The sequence below is a fragment of the Hirundo rustica genome, chromosome 1, assembly GCF_015227805.2.
Source record: "Hirundo rustica isolate bHirRus1 chromosome 1, bHirRus1.pri.v3, whole genome shotgun sequence".
Taxonomy (NCBI): Eukaryota; Metazoa; Chordata; class Aves; order Passeriformes; family Hirundinidae; genus Hirundo; species Hirundo rustica.
The window spans coordinates 34,514,195-34,537,981 of record NC_053450.1 but is presented as its reverse complement, the minus strand read 5'-3'; the positions used below and the strand labels follow the sequence as shown (position 1 = coordinate 34,537,981).

Sequence of the window (23,787 nt, the reverse complement as noted above, 5' to 3'; positions counted from 1 at the left end):
GAATACTTACCTCCTAAGACTGATTCTCTGGCTTGATAAGTTCATGCCATCTACTTCAGTGGGTCAGAAAAGTATTTTTTTGTCTGAAAATATCTGGTAGAGCTGGGTTTGATTATCCTGTTGTAATATGGTGGATGTATGCCTGATAAGGGAGTTGGGATACCTCTGTTCTGAGGTTTACACAACTACGTAACCACAGTGGTGCCTTTTGTGATTGAAACACCTGCATGCTGATGGTTAATGGATAAAAGGCAGAAAATCCCTTTAATATGGGCTGCACATGCCCGCTCTGTGTGGTGATGGTGTATGTTCCACAGACAGTTACTTTTTGAAGTGTTGTTTTTGATTCAGAGTGGAATAAATACACTTCATATGCATAATAATGTCTTTCTATATGTTGGATCGGCCTTCAGTCGATGGGTTCCATCCAAAACTGATTTTAAAGTAGTGGCCTTTCCACACTGGCAGCATCTCAGCTTCTCAAAGGTTCATAAAGGGACTAAAACTAGATCCTGAATTTCAGCAGAGTTTACTGTAATTATGAAATACAGTATTGTAGTTTGGTGTATGAACTTCATGCTAATTTTTCTCTCTAATACTTAATGGCTGGCCAAATTTATCTCTGTTGAAAAGCAATGCTGTTCAGCAGTTTCAGTATACAGGCATAGAGAATGCAAGCTTCTGTTTCCTTGAATGGAGACATATTCCCACAATGAGAACATCTTAGAGCTTGTGGGAGAATCTTAAATTAGACCTGCCTATACTTTGTACACCTATTTTTTATTGTCCTGAACAACATTTGTCTTTCTTTTTAGTTTTATGGTGTCTGTGTTCTTCTTCAGGTTGTTCATCAGAATCAATGCATATTACCCAGTCATCACTATTAATTATAGACAATTGCCCCCAAAAATGTTTACCCCAGAGTGATTTACTTTGACAAGTAAATCTTTTAAATTTTTAATTACTGCATGCACTGACTTAAATAATATTGCTTCTATGCATATTAAGTTAAATGACAGCAGGAAAAAAAAGAACACTTGTAGTGTAGTTGGTCTAAAAAAGTGGTCAAAGGGAGGAATGATTAGCTTATGATGTACAGGAGGAAAAGTAATTAAAATAATAATAATGGCACTAAATTACATGTTGAGTAGAAGCTTTAGATTATAATTAGACTAAGCATACATGTACCCTTTTCATATTTTTTCCTATTCACAGAGATAATTAATTTTGACATCTCTGACTGTGGTAACTACTAAACCGATTTGCTTCACCTCATCTTTTCTACTCAGGGCTTTTTTCTAAGGGATGTTTTGGTGCATTTTTTTGATGTGGAATGGCTGAAAGCCTAATTGAAACCTGAGAATGAATTGGATGATTTAGATTCCTTTTACTCTGGTACCCTAGATAAACACTTTGCTGGATGGCACCTCTGTAGGTAGTGAACACAAACTCAAATTATCTTTCCTTTCAAGTTAGCCATTAGACAAGCTATAGTGAGATAATCAATTTCTCAGAAAATTTCTGTCTGTATTCATATTTTATAACTCCATTTTTCAGGTTGGAGGTGTATCTGTCCAACCAATTTGCAGCCCATTAGTGAAAATCACATCCAGTCAGAAACAAATGGACTATTGGTGATAGAAAATAATTTAATCTTACTTTTTCAGGCACATTCAGAATGGTTTGATCCAGAAGTTGTTTGAAAGTTTATATTTAATCTTCACATCAATATTGTCATGACTGATGGGAGACTGGGGATAGCAGGCAGGAGCTGGTAGCAGCTGCAGCCCCTTCTGTTTCTTGGAAACCAAATGGGTGAAATGAGGAATTCTCAGTCTTGTTGTCCTGGGAATTCAAAATGTCTCTGCCTTGCTGTTGTGATCTGTCAAGGCAGGGAATTTGTCATTCTAACTGACATAAATTCTGAGATGATGAATTTAGGTATTTTGTTTTTCTTGAATAAAAAAAAAAAGGGGTGAGAGGAGAAGAAAGGGAGTCAGAACAGATTTTGATTTGTTTACACTGTAAAATCTATGGATTTGGGCTTTATGCTTCCCATAACAGAATGTTATGAGGGTTTTTCCCCAAATACTTTCCTTGTTTGGCTTGTCTGGGCTGATTGCATCCAAATGACCAGATACTTTCGAGGTCAGAACTGCTTCCAGATTGCTTTGTAAACTTTAATACCATCTGTTTATCAGCTCTCAAAATGTGAGAGATGAGTGGATTATTATTTACTGCTCATATTTGCTTACAGTCCTTGGTATTGATCTTTGCTCAGGCCACCAGAAGAATCTTATAAGATGAAGAATAACCAGATTTCATATTGTTTAATAAAATTTTAGAAGTTACATTGACTTAAATTTGCATTTGCTTAATCTCTCCATGCTTGGCAGCCCTGTTGCTGAGGTACTTTTCAGTTATGACTTTTCCATGTTACCATCTGATGTTTTGTGTGTGCATTTTTTCTCTCACAGCAGGTGTCTAGGGCAGTTTGATTTGTGAAAAGGGATATGTACTAATTAAAAAAAAAACTATTTGAAGAGCTGAGAGAAAGCACTAGTATGTAGATGAATGTGAGTCACTCCAGCATAGTCTCGTGGAAGGTTAAATGATCAGTTGTATTAGAAGATGCCATCTCACTGATCTGGTGTTCAACTAAAATGACACTATTTGTGTGTTGTTGGTCTTTTTATTTAGAAAATAGTAACCTTATTTCATAATCACAGGACAAAAGCCGTAATCTATAGTTTATATTTAACTCAGCCATTCATCGAACCTTTTACCTGCCATAGGAGGCATGTAACAGTATATTCAAATGCAATCGTGTCTCTGATGGTATTTTAACATCTTTTAACATCTGATAAAGAATAAGAAGGTTTTTTAAAAGAGAAAATAGATGTATCTAACCAGCATTACTCCAGCATTTCACCTCAAACATAAAATGTTCTCTTGAAGAGGTGTGATGATAATTAACATCATCACTGCTGTCATTATGAGTGCCTTTGCTATTAATTTCATAGGATATGTTAAAAATACTATCTTTAGAATTGCTATTCTTACTTGCCGTGAAGAGAGATCTTCAATTTTAGCGTATATGTTTCATATGTTACAATATAGAATTGTACTGTAGTTGTTGCCTGCCTCCAGAGAAACTTCTTAAAGAAACCTTTTTTATGCTATTTTGCTCTGTCTCTGCTTTTTCCACGGCAGCCTTATTTCTGATTCACGGTTGGCATTGTCCAAATGTAGAGGCCTTGTAATGTCCATGATCATCAGCCATTTCATCAGGTTTTGGAAAGGGAGCAGCTTGGCAGTCCTTTTCAATCACAAAATTGCACTTAATTCTTCAAGGTGACCTTCATTTAGAAGGTTCTTTTGTTAGTTTTGATTCATGCATGCAGAATATAATTTTTGCAGTTCTTTCACTCTTCAAGGCTTCCAAGAAGATGGGATTTCTGGGAAACTTCTCTCAGGAACTGCTTGCTCGAGAGCTGCACTTTAAGCCCATTAATACATATTATACCTACTGAGAAGCTTTTTGCCCTTTTTGTTTGGTTTAGATTATACCTGTCAAACTACATTTCAGATGCTTTTGCTTTTTTTCCACTGTCAGTAGAACAAAGCCTCCTTTGCAGTCTGGTCTTGAAGGCTGGATGTTTAAATTTTGGTGCTGGCAAATATTATGAGCATGTATTTTCTGCAGTATTTCACTTTGCAAAAACAAGATGAAAACTGTTTAGAATTTCTAATCTAACATTTAGCTATATTACACCTTAATCAAACACAACAGAAAAGATCAATACACTTTTGCCTCAAGTTAACCCTGAGGTCAGTGTATACAAGAAACTGGGGAATGAAAATTATCTCATTACCAAGGTAAATCACTTAGCTTATAAATTTTTTATGAAAGGCCATTAATGAAGCTACAGATCAAATTTAGTATCTTCTACGCTCACTTCTGTGAATTTTTTTGCAGTCTAGAAATTAACTTAAGCAGTTTTTAAAATGTGTCAGGGTTTCGGGTTTTTTTCAGTTCAGTAGGAAAATAAGTACAGACACATTTTTCCTCCTACAGATCTTCTGCTCAGCAAGATAAGTGTTTGATTGAAACATATTGTCTGTTCCGTGTGCATATTATAAACTATGCAGAACACTTCTGTCGGGATTTTGCCAAAAGGGTGCTCAAAATTATATATTAATAATGTGTCTTAGTTTTGTTATTTGAACTTAAAAATTAAAGCTTTTGTCAGGTTCTGCTGAGGTAGAATCATTTTCTGTACAACTCAACTTTCTGGTTCAAGAGATTTGATTATTGCAGTACTTTGGTTGTAAAGAGAAAAATCATTGAGCAACTTACTGGTGCAGAATAGTCACTCTCACTTCTTGGGTGACAGCAGCCCTCAAACAGGTTCTTTCTTAAAAGCAACTGTTTCTATTCAGGTGTTTTGTCTTTATCCATGAGTTTTCTATGACTTTGGTCTTAGCTGCATGAGAAACCAACCATTTTTTCTTGTCCTCATGATGACAATGTAAATGAGATGGCATGTCCAAAGTGACTTTCCCTACTACTTCTTGCCTGGTTTGCTGGCAGGTTGTCTGTCCTACAGCACAATCTTTAGCTGTGACACTTTTCTGGTTGCTCTGATACAACAGTGACAGCCTTTCTGTTAGATGAGGTATCACAATCAGTTTTTGTCCTCAGGTGTTTATTTGAAAAAAATTGGCAAAGCGGCACAGGACAGACAGTTCATTTGAAGAAATGCACTTTTCATCTATTTTCTTTTTTGAAAAGGGTAAATGTTTCTTAATTTTGCACTGCACTGATGTACCAAGAGAATAACCAAGCTAAATTAATTGTAAGAGATTAGGACCCTGGTACAAAGCCTTGGTCTGCTTTAAGAGTAGAAGGTGAGGTATAATATGCAGAAACCACCTGAAAAAAGATTTATACAATTGAAAAAAAAAAAAAAATTGGGGTTGTTACACTCCAAGTTGTACACTTGCCAAGCCATAATTTTTAGTGTGGGGTTTTTCGTGTTGTTTTGGTTTTTGTTTTTTTTTTTTTTTTTAGTGAGTTAGGGTTGTTTGTTTGGGTTTTTTTCCTTGAGAATGAAACAAAACAAATGCATTTGATTGTAAGTCGGCAGGAACACTTATTACATTCAAAATCTTAGAAATATTATACATCAGGCTAATGCCTGCATGGGTGAGGGAGGCTTAGGGGGCATGTAATGTTTGTAATCTTTTTATTTATAAGTTTTTTTAAAAGATGACAGCTTTAAAAGCAGTTATTTTAAGGAGATAGCAGATAGCTGACCTCTTTCCCCTGTTGCAGCTGCACTCTGAGCGTCACCCTGGAGCAGGCGATCACGCTGGCACGGAGCCATGGGCTGCCCCCTCGCTACATCATGCAAGCGACGGACGTCATGCGCAAACAGGTGAGGTGCTCGCTGTGGGGGAGACCTGCTGTCGTCTTAGTTTGGAAAGACAGATGTCTGCCAGGGAAAAGCTGGAGCTTCCCTTGGAATGGAGAATGTAAACCCCCTCCATCTGAATTTTTGTAATTTTGAAATTAAGGGGGTTTCAGGCAAAGATATGGGAATAGGAATAACAGTTCTTTACTAGGAATATTAAAAATGTGGTAGTACAGAAAAGGAAATGAACAAAAAAGAAAAAAACACTGACAGAGTCAGAACATGACCTGACACCCTGTTGGTCAGGGTGTTGGTAGCATTCCAGTTAAGTCCTCCTGGAGTGATAGATGTGGTTCTGTTAGAGTGGAGATGATCCTGTAGAAGGGTCCAATGGTGGTAAAATGGGTCCAGTCTTCCTCTGGGAAGCCAGTGGAAAACAGGTTGTCCTGGTGTTCTGAATCTCAGATTTTATCCAGGTAGAAATCTTGGCTCCTCCTGCGGGGTGGAGCGTCTCACAATGGGATGATATAATTGTTTCAGTCAAGTGGTGAGCCTTAATGGCCCATTAACAGCAGATATCCCCCAGAGGGAGGATGGGTCTTGGAAGAGATAAGAACACTGCCCTACCTGGTTTTAGCAGCTGGCCCATTAATAGAAGACACCCGCACCCTCCCTGCCCCCCGGCGGAGCTATGAGGAATGGGTCATAGAAGAGATAAAGGAAAAAAAAACAACACCTCCCCAACCAGTTTCAACAGATGGGAATGAAATACATCTTGCATTGAACCCAACACATCTATGTGCCTCCAAACAACACATGTAGTCATCAGTAGCAATGGCAATGTAATTTTGTTTAGAAAAATTATAGCACTGTTTTATTAGATGAGAAAAGATGCACTATAGGAGAACTGTGTAATGCAACATAGGAGAACTGTGTAATGCAATATAGTTAATAATTGACAGAGATTTCAAAAAATATTTCTTTTTTTTTTTAGTTTTAGCAAGAGGGGGAATTGTGGGAATATTGTGGGAACTGAAAAAGCAGAGGACTTTCACAGCCTTGCAATAAGCTTACATTTGAGGTTTGAAACAGAATTGATGAATTTTAGGCTTTGGAAATATTTGGAGTATCAGAATTTTTAATGTAATAAGAAATATGAAACAAGCACATATTGTTAGATATAAGGTATATGTGTAGTTTTAATGATTGATTTATGCGGATGTCTGTGAGCTTTTAAAAATTTATATTAGTCAGAAAACTTTTAAAAGGCCTTGTAACACAGAATTTTGGCTGCTGTTGGCAAGATGTGAGCTGTTGCCATCTCTCTTGTCTCACCTGAGACATCTGTCTCATACTGAGACTGATGTTGCAATAAAGCTTGTGGAACATCTCCTGGCAGCCCAGTCCCGTCATTCAGAAGCATTAAAATCCAGCAGTCATCAAACAGGAATGACTTGACCAAGCATTTTTTAACCTCCATCCTAATGTTGTGCAGTGTCTATTTGAGTTCTCTTAGTTTGGGTATATTGTTGTTTGTGGGTTTGTTTTAATTTTCTTCCCTTATTGTTGAAGGTGTTTTATTTAATTTTAGCACCAAACCCGGCCATTTTTTAACCAGTTGTTTCCTTTCTCTTATTATTTTACTAAATGATTTTTGTATAGTAGCTGCCTTGTTATCACCTTATATCAAAGTAATCTGTTGAGTAAAACAACCTTTCTTTTAATATATATATATGATCGATAAAAACAACTTGAGATTATTAACTATTGTCAGTAAAAAGTGACTCATGCACTGAATTAAAGGGAGGTGTAGAAGGGAAGGAGGGAAATAAATACCGTTCTTTTTAACTTTCCAGGCAAGATTCCTGAGGACAATGTTCTTATTACAAAACAGTGTTTTTCACTCTTTGGTTATAGTAAGATATGAGGATCTAGAAGCTGTTGAGGATAGATAACCACCTCAACATGAAAACTTGGCACTAAGGTATGCCAAAAATACTGGATTAAAAAGTAATATCAACTGAAAATGGGGTATGCACTCTACTGTATTAGCACAACATTTTCTAGAATATTTTGTTATCAGAAAATACATTCAGAAGTATGTATTTTGGAAGGAATTCAAAGGAGGAGCATGAATGGTCCAGAGGTTGTTAGACAAAGCTTATAAACTGAAGATTAAAGAGCTTAACCTGTTCAGTTGATGAAAGAGAGGTTGAGGGGGGACTTAATCACTCTGCGTGCACATGGAACATATATCCCAGCCTGTGGCAGCTTTCAACCTTACAACAAAATCATAAGCAAAATACAGGATGCACTCAATCTTGAAGTGAAAAAAACCATAATTAAATATTGTAACAATTAATCACAGATAAGACAAGGTTCATAATTTCTGGGTTCTAGATGGCACCTAATTTATTCTAGTCATTAATTTTGCTATGTATTTTGTGCAACAGTTGCAGTAATGAAAATGATTAAAAAGCTGTACTTTACTTCTAACTCACTAGAGGGAAAAATATATGTAAGCTTGGTGTGATCTTGAGTCTGTTAAAGCAATTTTGTGGATAGTTTGAAACCATAGATTCCCATTAGTTGTATGTAAGAATTGTTGCTGAGCATGGGTGACTCAGAGTATTTAGTCTCATTCCTTTTTGTATTGTGCTTTCACTTATTTTGGTGCATAAATTAAGTTTCTGTGGTGAATAAACACCCTCGAGATTCTTGAATCAGGTCATGTACATCTGCTCAGGAATTACCGCTTTAACTTGACTAGAGAAGAAGGCTGCTGCTTTATACAGATGAACTTGCGTATATAGGTTGATTTGGCTGTTTCTGCAGTTCTAGACAAAAGACAGACCTGTGTATTTTGCAATCAAAAAATATGGTTGTTGGGGTTTGCATAAATCTACTTGTAGGATGTGTTCTGTCAAATTGTACATTTTCACAATACAGATCTAGGCCATTTAAAAATGCTGATTCATTTTTGTATCTTCTTCAGTTTATTTAATGAAAATGAAAGAAACTAACTTGGCTTTGAGCAGCGATAGCTATACTTGCTCAAGTATGGATGTGAAAAAAGGCCTTTTGGTGAGGCTACATTCTTTGAAGTAAAACAGCAGGTGATCAATATCTGTTAAAGACACCAATATCTCAATACCACACACAGACACTGCAAAAAGGTGTGCTAGTATATCTAGAGATTTTTCACACATTCTTTCTCTTGCAGGAAACCACTGTGGCATTTGGTAGGGTAATAACCATTTGTTGTAATTTTCAATTAGTCTTGGAGTTCTGTAGTAGAAATATAACCCTCCATTAAATTCTAAATGTTTTGGAGTAATTTTGACAATGCACGATGGTACTTTCTAGAAATCTGTTTGGATTTAATGTTCAAATCATCTGTAGGACTTAACTGTCAGGATAATTATGCAGGCCATAAAACTTGGAAGAAAAAGGAGTCAAAAGGCTTCTTGGGGCTTAATGCAAGAACATTTAGTTAAGGGTTAGTGCCTTTTCCAAATAAAACAAACAAACAAAATTGTTATCCCGTTTACACACTAAACCCTTTGTGGGATAAAGATATTAGCCACAGGGAGGTACAAGTCAAAGGACATATATTCCATCTGTTACTCAGCAGCATTAACTCCTATCAGTATCAGCTTTCCACAAGAGGAAATTGTCTCGACTCGAAGCTGATGTGTTTTCCAACTTGGTGTACCAGTACTGAATAACCGTAGACACCTGATTGAATGGATAAATTTTTGGATAATAATAATGGTTTTATTTTTTTAATTGAATAAGGTCAAGATCATGTTGAACAAGACTAATAGTAGCTTCAACTGTTACTGTTGTAATGTTCAGAGTAAATGTCTTGTCAGCTGTTTTAAGGTAATAAGCACTTGGTCTGTGACAACTAAAGAAAGGAGACCAGCTTTTGTGAGAGCAGGTATAAACTCGGGTCTGTGAGATGGCTTTAGTTAAGTAGTTTTGATTTATTAATAAAATAGAGAAAAATTGTTGAAACATCACAACTATCTTCTGGTAATTTTTTTTTTTACTGATATATATACTCATGTAAACATCTGCATGCAAAAAATACTATGTCAACCATCCTGACAGCAGTGTGACTTCAGGATGCTGCAGAGTGGAGAGGACAGAGGCCTAGGAAAAGAGCTGCAGGAGGGCAGAGAGCTCTGAGGAAAAAAGGTAACTAAGAGGCTGATAAACAGAAAAGGCCAGAAGAGAATTTATGTTGTCTTTTAAGTGACTAATCATGCTTTTTTAAAAGTATAATGACAGCACTATATTTTGAGCCCACCAGGGAAAGGACTATGTTAGATCTGTTGTTTGCAAATAGAGATGGGTGCTGGGAGATGTGGTGGCTGGAGGCCGCTTGGGGCAGAGTGATCATGAAATTATAGAGTTCTCGATATTTGGTGAAATCAGGAGGAACACCAATAAGACTCTTACACTGGACTTCTGGAGGGCAGACTTTGGGCTGCTTAGGAGATTTATTCAGAGAGTTCCTTGGGAAGCAGCCCTTAAAAACAAAGGAGTTCAGGAGAGATGGGTGTGCTTCAAAACAGAGATTCTGAGGGCACAGGAGCAGACTGTCCCTGTGTGCTGAAAGATGAATCGATGAGGTAAACGTCTAGCCTGAATGGGCAAGGAGGTTTTGAAGGAACTTAAAAAGAGAATGTATCATCTTTGGAGGAGGGTCAGGTCTCTCAGGAAGTATTTAAGGGGACTGCTAAAGCATGTAGAAAAATATTAGAGACACCAAAGCTCAATTTGAACTTAATTTGGCAACTTTTGTAAAGGGTAATAAAAAAATGTTTTTACAAATACGTTAACAGTAAAAGGAAGGGTAAGACTAACCTTTGTTCCTTATCGGATGAGGGAGGGAACATAGTAACTGCAAATGGGGAGAAGCTGGAAGTGCTTAACGACTGGAAGTGCTTAACAACTTCTTTGCCTCAGTCTTTAGTGGGACGACAGCTTGTCCTCAGGACAGCTGTTCTGTCAGGGAGCAGAATGGTCACCCTGTAATCCAGGAAGAGGCAGTCAGAGAACTGCTGAGACACTTTGATATTCATAAATCTATGGGCCCAGATGGGATCCAACCCTGAGTGAGGAGGGAGCTGGCAGATGAGCTTGTGAAGCCACTTCATCATTTACCAATTTCCCTGGCTCACTGGAGAGGTTCCAGATGACTGGAAGTTGGCCAGTGTGACACCCATTCACAAAAAGGGTGGGAAGGAGGATCCTAGTAATTATAGACCAGTCAAGCCTGACCTCAGTACCTGGCAAGATAATGGAACAGTTTATTCTGAGTGTCATCACACAGAATTTACAGGATGGCCCGGGTATCAGACCCAGCCAGCACGGGTTTAGGAGAGTCAGGTCATCTTTGACCAACCTGATCTCCTTTTATAACCAGGTGTCCTGCCTGGTGGATGCAGGAAAGGCTGTGGGTGTTGTCTATCTGGACTTCAGCAAAGGCTTTGACACTGTCTCCCACAGCACACTCCTGGATAAGCTGGCAGCCCGTGGCTTGGACAGGAGCACTCTGTGCTGGGTTAGGAACTGGCTGGATGGCCGGGCCCAGAGAGTGGTGGTGAGCAGTGCTGCGACCAGCTGGGGCCAGTCACCAGCGGGGTCCCTCAGGGGTCTGTGCTGGGGCCAGCTCTGTTCAATATTTTTATTGACAACATGGATGAGGGTATTGAGTCTTTGATTAGTAAATTTGCAGATGACACTAAGCTGGGAGCATGTGTCAGTCTCTTGGAAGGTAGGAGGGCTCTGCAGAGAGACCTGGAACCATTGAATGGATGGGCATACTAGTTCATATGGAAGAGTCCAGATTGATGGTGTCTCAGAACTGACATCATCATTCCCTGTGCTCTGGTAGTACCAGTATAAAAAGGTACAGTATAAAGTCTAGAGTCATGTAGCACAGTTCTCCCTCTCACATTATGCCCATGTGAGACAGTGTCAATTAAGAATAGAATAGGAGAAGTATAAATTAGCAGTATCTTGAAATAGAAATGGTATAATGATGCTCAGTGGTGCCAACAAGGTGTCATATAGCAAGTTGCTAGCGATTCTTGGGGGCTTTTCCTCAAAAGAAGTAAGAATTTGGTGGTTTTAAGTAAGGTCTAATTTGTGTCCCAACTAAACAATAAATTACATGATTATATAAAGCTAGGCTCCTTTTTAAATCAATGAATTTGATTTATTTTGTGAGCAAGATACTAAAATTGTCTAGTGAATGATGCAAGTAAAAATAGGCTGGTTTTGTTCTCAGAGGTAGTGACAGCACTGACATCCAGGATCAGGGTGTGATTAATTTAGATAGTTTTTGCAAATATATGCATATTCTGGCTCTCATGTTAATATGTGCCAGTCTCAGCAGTCTGTCATGGTGAGGTTTCTTTATTATGATAAAATTTTAGAAAACAGCACTGAGAAAAGGCCACTGAAGGCGCTGAAGGTCTGGACACAACATGTCTACCCGTGAGCACCATCTATCCTTACATCATTTCTGACAGATACTTGTTTTATCTGTTTTTAAACCTCCAGTATTGGGGACTCTTGTCCAGTGCTTCCCATGTGGTCTGTTCCAGAGTTAACCATTTCATTAGGATGCTTTACTTTGTGCCTCATTTAAGTGGCTTTTTTCTTCTGTTTTTTCCCCTTCAACACCCCTTTTCTGTCCAGTATGCCATAAACTTAGTGACCAGATTTTCTTCCCTATTCAGCAGTAGAGTTTTAGCATTTTGATTGTTTCCAGAAATGGGGCATCTAGCATACTCTGGCCCATCTGTTCCTGTGTTACCACCCTCATCATAAAATATTTCTTCCTCATATCTATTCTGAATCTACCTTTGTTTAGTTTAAAGCCATTACCCCTTTTCCTATTGCCACAGCTCCTGCTAAAAAGTCTGTCCCAAATTTGATTATCATTTCCCTGATAAGCCGTCACTTGTGTAGATAGAAGAGATCAGTTTATCTGATCTGTCATTTTTCAGTTGTGTTTTCTTAACTAATCATTCTTCCTATTCTCCACTGAGCTCTTTTCAATTATTTTATTAAGGATGAGACGTAACGCTGAAAAATTATAAATAATTTTGTGGGACTTTATGATTGAGCAATAAAATAGTAGATCAAAATCAGTGTAGATTACTCATTAAGTGAAGAACAGTGTGGGGGAAAAAAACCCCTAAGTTCACATTCAGAATAATTGACTGTGAGCTTGCCATTCCATTTCATGTTCAAGACCTCAGGATACGAGGAGAAAACATCAGCTCAATTGTCAGCAGTTACCAGTAAAGCAGAAATTATAATGGTTTAGGCAGGGATAGATGACAAAGTAAAACTCATGCTGTTATGACCCTGCATTTGGAATGATCTGATGTTCTTATCCGTTCCATAAGGATATAGCATAATGGAAAAGATTCAGAGGAGGTCAGAAAAAAACTTACCAATGGTTGGGAAAGGTTTATAGACAGAACAGACAGAAAGACAAATTAATATAGGACTGTTCAACTTCATGTAGTGGGATAACAGACTTCTGAAGAACATGTATCACAAGTAGGGACTGACCATTGTCCTCACCAGTGCAGAACTAAAAGCATCAAATTAAACTGTCAGATTTAAAACAAATGAAAAGAGTGGAAAGCTGGAGAGGGACTTTTTACAAGTGCCTGTAGTGATAGGGCAAGGGGTAATAGCTTCAAAGTGAAAGTGGGCTTAGATTGATTCCTTATTTTAGAATAAATTTTAGACATTGGGTTTAGAAAAATGTCTTTACTGTGAGGGTGGTGAGGTACTGGAACATGTTGCTCAGGGAAGCCATAGGTGCCCCATCCCTGGAAATGTTTGGGGACAGGATGAATGGGGCTTTGAGCATTCTGGTCTAGTGCGAGGTGTCCTTGCCCATGGTGGGAGATTGAAATTAGATGATCTCTAAAATTTTAGCAACCCAAACCATTCTCTGATTCTTGAGGTAGCAAGCTACGGTTGTACCAACGATGTGGATCTTTCACAAAGTTAGTGATGTGTCTTTATTACTGAGTACAAAATGAGATGGGAAAGAAGAGGAGAGAATCACTAAAGTTGATTAAATACATACTTGTTGATGAAGAAAGGAAGTATTGAATGACTAATGACTGAATTCCGGAGGAGTTTCTGGGGAAAGACATATGTTTGTCATGTAGTTACGTGCCTTTGCAGTTGTTGGAGACAATCTTACTTTGATGCAGCTATAGTAAAATAATTTTATATTCTGTCTTAAGTTTTATATGTACTCTAGTTATTTTTACTATCTTTATTACGATTTTATTGCCTTAAAGAAATGTAAGGACGCAGTACATTTTTGTGGAACATGTTGATTTACATACAATCTGAGAGCCTATTTGTATGTAAACAGCCAGCCTTTTTCATATGCTGTTTCAGCCCATGATGGTGAATTCATACCTTGTCAATTACCTGTGTACTTGATTTCAGTTAAATGAAAGGTCTACTCTTACTCTATGTCTGGAACCAGTTATTATATCTATTTTACATCATGTGCATCTGGCACTGCAGCTCTGTTAGAAATATAAATTATCTTTGATGCTTCCCATCAATCTAAGATTACGCAGTAAGAAATCTGAGGTTATATATTTTTATTCTCTGTTTTTTTGTCCTGAACTTACATAGTACCGGAGAAATAAATGGAGAGTCAGTATATTTATTATTGACTGAACAAGTAGTTTCCATCTCCTTTAAAATGATAGAAAACACAGTAAGCCTAACAGATATTTCTTTATTATGACTACTTTACATCAAAAAAAGGGAACTTTGAGAGCTAGACCTCATCAATCAAAAAGAAATTTTACTAAGTTCTTTGATATGTGTAAGCTGGTATGTTTGCAGAAGAGGGTGTTTTGCACACAACAGTTCATGGTGTATGAATATTGTGCATGTTTTATCAATTTCCTCCTTGCTAGATGAGTCAGTGAGACAAAACTACTTTCACTATTGTTTTTGAAAGGATCAGTGGAGGTAGAGAGAGACCAACTTTTCTTTTGTCCCTGCTTAAGGGATGTTAGACTAAACAATCTCAGGAGGTTCCTGCCTATTTGTTTAGGGGTGGGGGTTTTTTTCTTTTTTTTTTAGTTTGGGGGTTGTTTTTTGTTTTGTTTTTGGGGTTTATTTTGAGATTCTCTGATTATAAAGGAAGATAAGGACCTGCATTTTTCTAATCATTACTTAGTGCCTGAGTTTAGGCCCTTTTTTTGTTAGTTTTATTTAGTATTTTCATAGATAATAATCTGTAATATTTGTTTGTTTAAAAGTTCATAGGAAACAAGTGATGTGTCAGAAAAGAACTTTATCTATGACTTCATCACAGAATGGTGACAAAAATCAAACAAATTGAAACAAGATGTGTTTGGATTGTTTTAAACTCTAAATGTCAATTTTTTGTGATTCTTTTTTAAATTAGCAAGATCTATACGTGTGCATTTATTTGGTGACAAGCGGGAAGATTTTTGTTTCTTTATTGCTTTAACTTGTTCCTCACCTTAAAGGATAATAGTTGTCTTGGGAGATGAAACATTTGTGTTAATTAATTATAATCAATAGTTATGTTCATCTACAAAGCTCAGAAAATTTCTGAATTTATTGTGGGATAAATGAAGTAAAATTGTTGTTCTTCTTCCACAGGGAGCGAGAGTACAAAACACAGCCAAGAATTTAGGAGTGAGAGATCGAACGCCACAGTCTGTGCCACGGTAACTGATTCTTTGTGTCCTAGACCATGGTTTTGTCTACTTTGTGCCAAATTCAGTCCTAGCTGCTCTAAAACTAACAGTAAACATTGACTATATCATGAACTAGCTGGTAAGATTTGGCTCTTAATATAATCAGTTGCACTCTTAGCTATACAATTATACTTCAAGTGATTAGTTGCTGAACTAACTACGCTATGTAGCACTCAAAACATGCTCATTTTCGAAAAATGAAACCTAGTTCATGTTAATTATGAAAACACTGGAGTATGTTCTTCATTTGGGTAAATACTCGTCACTAGATCCATAACCCCATTTTAATGAAATACTGTACCTCACTATCTCAGCAAAATCATGTTCTAGTTGCATTTGGGGATGATGTAGTCTTCCTTTGTCTCTTTCTGAAACATGCATTACAATAAAAAATGGGCTGTTCTATATTTATCCAGCTTTTTAATGTTGTAATGGATTGCAGGTAACTGGAAGGTTTCTTTAAAAGCACAATACTTATAAATAAAAATAACCAAACAACCATGTTCTTAATTTGATCTTAAAATTGTTTTAGTAATTCAGAACTAATTTAAACTGGGTTTTACCAATTTGAATATAGTGGTTTTGTTAACTAAGGAGAACACATTGAATGAGCTAGACAGATATGGGAAATACATAACAGATCCACTGTGGTGTTTAAATTTCAGTAAGAAAACAGGGAATTAGTAAAACCTGATAAAGATGAATATGTGAATGATGCGATTAACTTAGAGGCAGTCCAGGACCAGAGATCCCTGATCAGCTGTCTTGTCTTGTGCGAATCCATGGCAAAAAAAGTATGATTTCGTTACACTAAAAGCCATTAAAGCATTACTGGGAGAAGACTTTTCATATTTTGAACAGTATGATTTGGACCTTAAATTAACTCCTTCATGACATAATTGTGGAGACAGCCAAAGAATTCTTGCAACCTAAACTTTTCCCATCCGAACAAGACAGAATACTTATCTAGATTTCAAGCTTTTGTGATAAAGGAAAAATCAAGTTCTCAGAAATTGAAACTTAGCAATAAGATTTTTTTAGCATTGCATCTGTGGAAAAAAAAATCTGCCTCTTCCCAGCTGAAATGCCCACAATGTTGCACTGAAATGCTGAAGATGGATTATGTGAACATAGAATAGACTGATGTATCCGGCAGTCTTGCCAGTGAGCAGCAATAGCAGTGTCACAGGAGCATCCTGAACCTCTGTGGCCAGGGCATTAAATGCACAAGTCAGATCTGTCAACAGCAGGATGCTTTAAATATCTAGCTGAACAATACTATGATTCTCAGTTCTCTGCCTTGAAAGCAATTTTATAATTGGTTTCATTTAACATCACTTGACAGGGTTCCCTTGTTTTCTGTAGCTGCCACTGTTTCTGTTTTGTATCACCTCAAATAGTTCCATATACATTGACCTAGAACAGGCTATTTCTGCTCTATAGCATCTTCAGCAACTTTAGATCCTTAGGGATTTATGCAGCCTTATTGTTAATTTGCTTCACAATTCTTTTAGATCCCTTGCTCTGAAGACAGTATTAGTGATTACCGCTATAACCTGAAGAATACACAGACCTTAGTACTTGGAGCTGAGGTTTTCTGCACATTGCTCCATAGAAATTAAACAGTGCTACAACATCATCAAGTATTAATCCCACTGCAGTTACTCTAGATGAGATTCTGACTGTAATTTTCTGTCTTCTGCCAGCGTTGAATATTACTGCTTTGTAATGACAGCAGAATCAAATAATTCAACCCCTGTTTCTTCTTCTCTGCTTCCTTGTCTGTATAAAGGTCAGACCTTATCCTCTCATCAGTATAAAAATGTGAGATGTATGTACATTGCCTTATATATGGCAACAACAATATGCCTAACAGATATTTTGGTGTCTCCACCATGTGACCTTGAATGATTGTGTTTTCTGAATCTGCCGTATTACTATGTGGAAGAGCCCAATTATCTTCAGAACACATTATGGTGGAGACTTCTCTTTGTTATTCCTTCAGTGATACTTTTTCCCTGAGGAATATGTGTAATCTCCAAATGAGATCATGTCTATGGCTGGTTCTAATTGCTGTGGTTTCAGAGGAGATGCTGTATGCTGGACAGGAGTACAAAATGTGGGGTGTGAGATCAGAATGAGTGCCTTGTATTTTCAGTATTTCTATTGTTAGGGTAAAGTTTCAAACACCTGTCCTTGCAAACCAAGTCCTTGCGAAAGGGATTAATAGAAGTCCAAAAACCTTTATAAAAGCAGTGGCTACTTCAGTCTGTACTGAGGTAGTCATTTGAACCAAATCTAACTGCTTTTGACTTCATCCATGAAGAAATACTAGAGGGGGGAGAGAGTTTAAAATCTGCATGCTAGTGCCACATGTCTGACACCTGTCTGAGGTGCTTCAAATAGCATCAGTTCTTCAGGGAAATATTTTTAGAGTGAGATTTGACTGCGCCAAGACAAAACAGAACTGGAGGCAATTACATTCATCAAGCAGCTCTTCCAATTGAGAAATCCAGGGCAACAACTGATAATAGGGTTAATGAAGGCATCTTCAGTGCAGAAATACGAAAATTTGCAATATTGAAACGTGTTTTAACGATTCTACTTTCAATGTAAATAATACTTATGAAGACAATTTTATTAGCTTTACATTGATGGTATTAAACTGAATTTAATAGTATCTTTTGTTTTGCAGTGCAGAAAGTTGTAGATGTAGTTTATGTTCCTTAAATTTACTCATCTTAATAATGACCAGGTTCTCAGAATAATAATTGCTTTGTTTTCTTGTCATTGTCAGATTATACAAGCTGTGCCAGCCACCACCACCTGTTGGAGAAGAATGAGGAGATCTGCTCCAGAAAACAACCCAGTAATGGTCTTCAGGATACTGGGACTATATGACAAAAATCCAACTGCACTGTAGCAGTATGTCTCTGCAGCTTTGATAAATAAGAGAGAAAAAAAAATCTTTTACTCAGGAAAAAGAAAGAAATACCCTGAATATTACCTACTAGCATTGAAAAATGTCTTCCCAAAAGCATTTCTGAAATCTGTGCACTCCAGCCTTACACTCATAGGATAGTACTCTTCCTTGGGAATTTTACACTGGAATCAGATTAATTTGTTGTGTCTTGTTCAGCCACATGATAGGTATAGCCAGCAGCTTGAAAAAAATAATCTTGTTTAGAGGGAATGTCTTCACTTGTACACTTTGCAGAATGTTCTTGTGTTCTTGTGGAAGCCTAGATAAACGAGGCTTGATAATGAGCATGCACTTCATATGGGACCCTTTGCACTTGATAAATCTTTTTTTCCTGCCACCATCATAATTTCTTGGAATGTTGACTTTACTGTTTCAAGAATATAATGTGAGGTTTAAAGATGGAATGCTCATTTCAGAATTGTGTTTAATGACTGCAGGCAGCTGCTATGGATGTGTGCTTGTAATCAGTAAACTCAGCCATGTCTGAAGTAGTGCTTGTCGCACTGCTTTGGAAGGAGTGCCTACATGGCATTAGGGGTGCCTAATGGTGTGGCATATAAGGTAAAGTTCTGCCCTTTTGCAGCTGCCTTATAATGAAGGATGAGTCTGACTTTCATCCATTGTTAGGCTGTTTCAGACTCTAATAGATTTTTTTGCATTATTACATCTCTGCACTTCAGAGTTTTCCAGTTGTGTATATTCTTCTATAGCACTACATTAACAAATCTACATAAGGCAGAGATGAGTCAGTATTGTTAAACTGGAAATGACTGCTTGAAGTTCAAGTATAGTTTGGGGTTTTGATGTTTTATGCTACCATTTTCCACATTTTGACAGAATGGTTTTGTATAGCATCTCAGTTCTTTGGAGTGGTAATTGTTATAGATTTATTTTGAAATTTTACTAACTGTTTAGAGAGTCCAGGGAGAATTTATCTGCATTTGGCTGTTCTTATGGCCAAAGAATTTTCAGAGAAAATGCCCCCAAATGAGGATTTCTATATGAACATATTAAAACAAAAACTGTATTCTGAAATATTTCTACTTGTAGCACTAGCTGTGTATTCCATTACAGCAAGACACATACTGTCTGAATAAAAATTATTTTTTGTACAACAGCGGCCTGTAGTCATGCTGTAGCAGTCAAACCTCACAACATAATTTTATATATGATCTAAATATTTATGACTCTATTCATCTGCAATGACATAAGTGAGAATTCAAAGGGATCTGTACTCTTGAAGAGAGCGGTTTTTTTTTAATAGAGGATATTTAGGGAACTTGTTACTTTTCTCCAAAGGAGGAACTAGAGCTCCTACCTTTTTCAGTATTCTAAATGTTTTTACACAGACCTTAACTTTGCTAAGATAATAAATATTTTTATATCTCTACAAATATATATGTCTGCACATATATGTACATTTCAACACGTATATATTTATGTAGTCGTATCAATAACTAGTCCTACCATAAATAGAGCATTTTTGCCGTAAACAAGGACAAAGACATGCAGTAATGAACACTCCAGTAACAACTTCACCTTTGTGCTTTAAAGTTTACTCTCTTTCATAGTTACTGGAAGCTATTGTACTATGGTTGTTTTGATTAAAAAAACCCCTTAATACACAAAAACAAAATCAAAATTTTAAAAAAAATATTTTTAAAGGCTTTTGTTTAGCATGATCTAATGCTTACACATAAGAAAGAGTTATGTTTTCTACAATTGCTGTTCTAGTCAGGATCTCATACTTTCAGATGTGTTTCCTTCAGAGCAGCTCTATTGGCTACAGTAATTCCTGCTCCAGACAAAAGCGCCAGTTTCTTAGTTTCTGCTTGTTCAGTTTCTGCTTGTTCAGACATCAGAAGTACAGAGAAGCCATAAGCACCTCAAGCCAAGGGTGTGCCAGTGTCAGCCCAGCTCTGAGCTCACATGAGGTTTGATTTACTGTGAGGGAAGTCAGCTGTCGGCTGCATGGAGCTGCTGAGCCTGTATACAATAAAATAACCTAGAGGACAAAATCTGTTCCATGTACATGCATTATTGTAACTAGTCATCGCTTTTTTTTATATAGCATTGAAAACGGTAGGAGTGCAAATACTCCAAAATAGTCTCCCTGTATAATATGGTAATTCCCTGTTTCATTTTGTTGTTGAAATCATGGGATAACAGACATTTGTAAGGGATAAATAGTTATAAGCTAGTCACTGGACAAAATTCTTCAGATGTTGTTTCATGAGTGTGCATCAGAAATCTTGACCTCTTGTTTTGGTATCTAACTTTTGGTCTTTTATTCTTTTGTGCCACCTCTAGAGACAGTTTTCAAAAACCTATTCAACATTATGAGTTGTTTTGGTGACCCATACTGCAAAGTATAGTGTCTATTTAGCCAGGTATCAAAGGAGCTGCAAAACTTAAGCCCTGGTTTTGTGAGATTACAGATAACACATAAAAATATGATTCCACAGTAACACACAAAATCACAAAATCAGTTAGGTTGGAAAAGATCTCTGGGATCATTGACTCCAACTTGTAGATCCAGTCCAATCTATTTTCTGAGGAACTGGGGCACAAATGGCCCACTTACTGTCTGTTAAAAAGGTGAGACCTGATCTCTCAAAATGTTCTTCAGTGGCCTGTATAAAACATTCTGTAGTGTTTCACACAGAAATTTCTGTGTGTGAAATCTGTGTAGAATTCAGATTGCTTTTCTTGTCCCTCTGCTTACAGAGCACACTGCACATTCTAACACCATCCTATTGATTTCTATTAACATTAAATGGACTTTAATAAGTCTATTCTTAAAATATAAGACATGTTCATTATTAAAGCTGTTTATCTTGTTTGCTATATGTATAGGATGTATTTATTCCTTATACAAGGTGCACTTGCAGAGTAAAAAAAAAAAAATATATATATCTATTCTCATCACAGTATGTTTATCCTCTCATTAAATTTTAAACTCACAGGTGACAAGAAGAGACGACCAAGAGTGATGATTTACAAGAATTGTATCACCTATAGCTTCTTAAATCTCTGTTTTGACAGAAATGGGTTATGTAGCCTTTTTTTACAATGTGTTGCACTGGTTTAGGGAAAGCATTCTGTATGTAATTTTTACTTTTTCACTCAAGGCAAGTGTAATTCTTCTGGGAATAAATTCAAGAACCTAGAGGCATACATTACAAAATACTACTATGATTCAATGCTAGCCTGGGAAGGGAGGGTTACAGGCCAAGGAACAGCTGAGTTGCCATAGCATCCATGATTGGAGAAAATGTAAATTTTAAGTAAAGCTTAGGATGTTTGGCCTATCTTTCCAACTATCATCTATGAATAATAGGATGTTAAACAGTCTTTAGTCTATGAAATGGCCATTGATTCAGTCTAGTTCCCCGAATTAGTTATTTTTAATATCTATTTTCCTTGTAGATTGTAAATGTAAATAAATATAAAAATGTATATAGGCCAGTTTTTCAATGTCAAACTTTGTGTTTAGAGATCCACTTTAAAGTCAATGTTCCTGCTGTCAGCTGAAGCAACCAACCAATTTCATGTCCACTGAGATAGCTGGAATCTTTAGTGGCTTTTTGGGTAGATTTCACTGGGTTTTAGCAAATGCATCAGGTTTTTGGATTGGTTTGTGTTTGTTTATTTTAATGCAGTCAGTAGTGGTCAGAACTGCTCTTGTACTGGTTTTGAGCCAAAACAATTAACCTTCAGTCAACAAGGATTTATAATAGTCATAGTTAATTTCATTTTTTAGAATCCTTTAATGGAAAAACAAAATGAACCACTTCTACTGATCTGTTTTTAGTGAGAGAAATTCACAAGCAAATGTGTTTTATTAATTCATTGTCAGATGTAGAGTGTGTGTGTGTGTGTATATATATACATATATGTATGTATTTAAGACAACTGCCTGAATGTGAGTATACACATCGTGGTCAAGCATGATGCTCAGAAAAGGAAAGTGTCTTTCATTTATTCCATTTAAATGAGAAAATCAGTAACTGTATTATATATACATATTGTTCCATACTCTTTGCTTTACATCTCCTTCATGGATATGTCTGCCGGTATTTTACACATATTTTGCTCCATTTTTGTTTAACAGTGGGAAAAGAGCTAATGCATTGCCTTATGTATTTTAACTTTGTACTTGATAAATGCAGGTAGTGCTTTTCTAATTGTACTCCAACAGTACTCTGGCATTGGTAAATTAGATGTGCAGTACATACCTGACTCAGGATACCTGGATTTTTCATCATTAAGCTTTTGAAGTATAAAAAGATACTTAACTCATATTTTTGTATGCTGACAGTTGTGTAGGGTTTTTTTATATACTGTATATATCAACCAAGTTTTCCTAAAGAAAGTTTATTATTATTAATGTTTCCCTTTTCCTGCTAGAAGATGTGGGTTTATGTTTTCTTGTTATGTATGCAAAAATGAATATACAGCATGCACAGTCATGCAGATGTTAACACCGGTGAGAAATTTCAGATTGTCCAGAGGGTAATCAGGCTTTTTTCCCTTATGTTCTTCTCTAAAATATATATATCTCCATACTAGAAATCTGCTTTAGAAATAACTTCTACATCAGTTTCAAAGTCGAATATAGTGTTCAAAGTAGTTGGGACATTTCTGCAAGTACTTAGATTTGGACTTTCATGGGAATATCCACGACATCGTCTGTGTGTGTATGTGTGTCCTATCTGCAGTACCATACACCAGATTTAAAAGACTAAGCAGCCTTATTAACTTCTTTACACCCTGTATATAGTGTATGTATTTGGTTTTACTTGTGTTACACTTTAAAAATGAACTTAATTTCTGCATTGAGTATTGCACACATTTTTCAAATTAAGAATATATTTTGTAACATCTCATTAAGCACAAGAGACCATTACTGCTTTGAAATATTATTTGTAAGTACAGCCATACACAGAACGTCTCAGTCAGCTTTTGTTTGAAAACAATCAAACTAGCAGTTCTGTGGGTAGTTAAGTTTGTTGGGAGTAACCTTTGGAAATAAAGATCCTTGGAAGATGGATTTAAATTACTTTTTCCTTTATTTTGTAAAGTGCCTCTGTAGCACACTGAATCAGTTACTATATTGATTATGGGTGAAACTAATACTGTGTACTTTTAGATCTATGGTTTATTTTTTTAGTTACATAGTAAAGACTGGAATGGTAACAATGTATTACAAAATGTCAGAGGGCAATAAAACCATTCATAATATGGCCACGGCAAACCTCTTTATTTGTAAGCAAGAAGTAAATTGGGAGGGAGGGGGTTGAGGGTCTTTGGCCCTTTCATTGTGCCTGCCTAGGAATTCCACTGCAGGAGAACAGAAATTAAACTTCTAGAAATAAATGTTTAAAATAAGAATCTCTTCTGCAAACCCAGGCCCAACTGAGGCTCATTGCTGGTAATTGAAATATATCTTTATAACCACTGGAAAACTGAAAGAGCAGTAGCCCCTGGCTTTGGGCAGCTGTACTTTGTGAAGGCTGGAAGAGACACAAGCATGAAAATTGCTTTTTGGCCCTGTGGTGCCATCACTGTTCCACAAAGC

At 36.7% G+C, this 23,787-nt stretch overlaps 1 protein-coding gene across 2 annotated transcripts in view; it reads left to right on the top strand.

Moving 5' to 3' along the window:
• Window positions 1-23,456, top strand: part of PREX2 (phosphatidylinositol-3,4,5-trisphosphate dependent Rac exchange factor 2) — a 177,466-nt gene extending 154,010 nt beyond the window's left edge. For both annotated transcript variants that reach the window (XM_040058544.2, XM_040058553.2), the window contains exons 39-41: window positions 5,339-5,441; window positions 15,126-15,193; window positions 18,021-23,456. In XM_040058544.2, coding sequence (XP_039914478.1) covers window positions 5,339-5,441; window positions 15,126-15,193; window positions 18,021-18,066 — 217 coding nt within the window. In that variant the 3' untranslated portion in view covers window positions 18,067-23,456. The remainder of the gene's footprint in view (window positions 1-5,338; window positions 5,442-15,125; window positions 15,194-18,020) is intronic.
• Window positions 23,457-23,787: the final 331 nt, after the last annotated feature.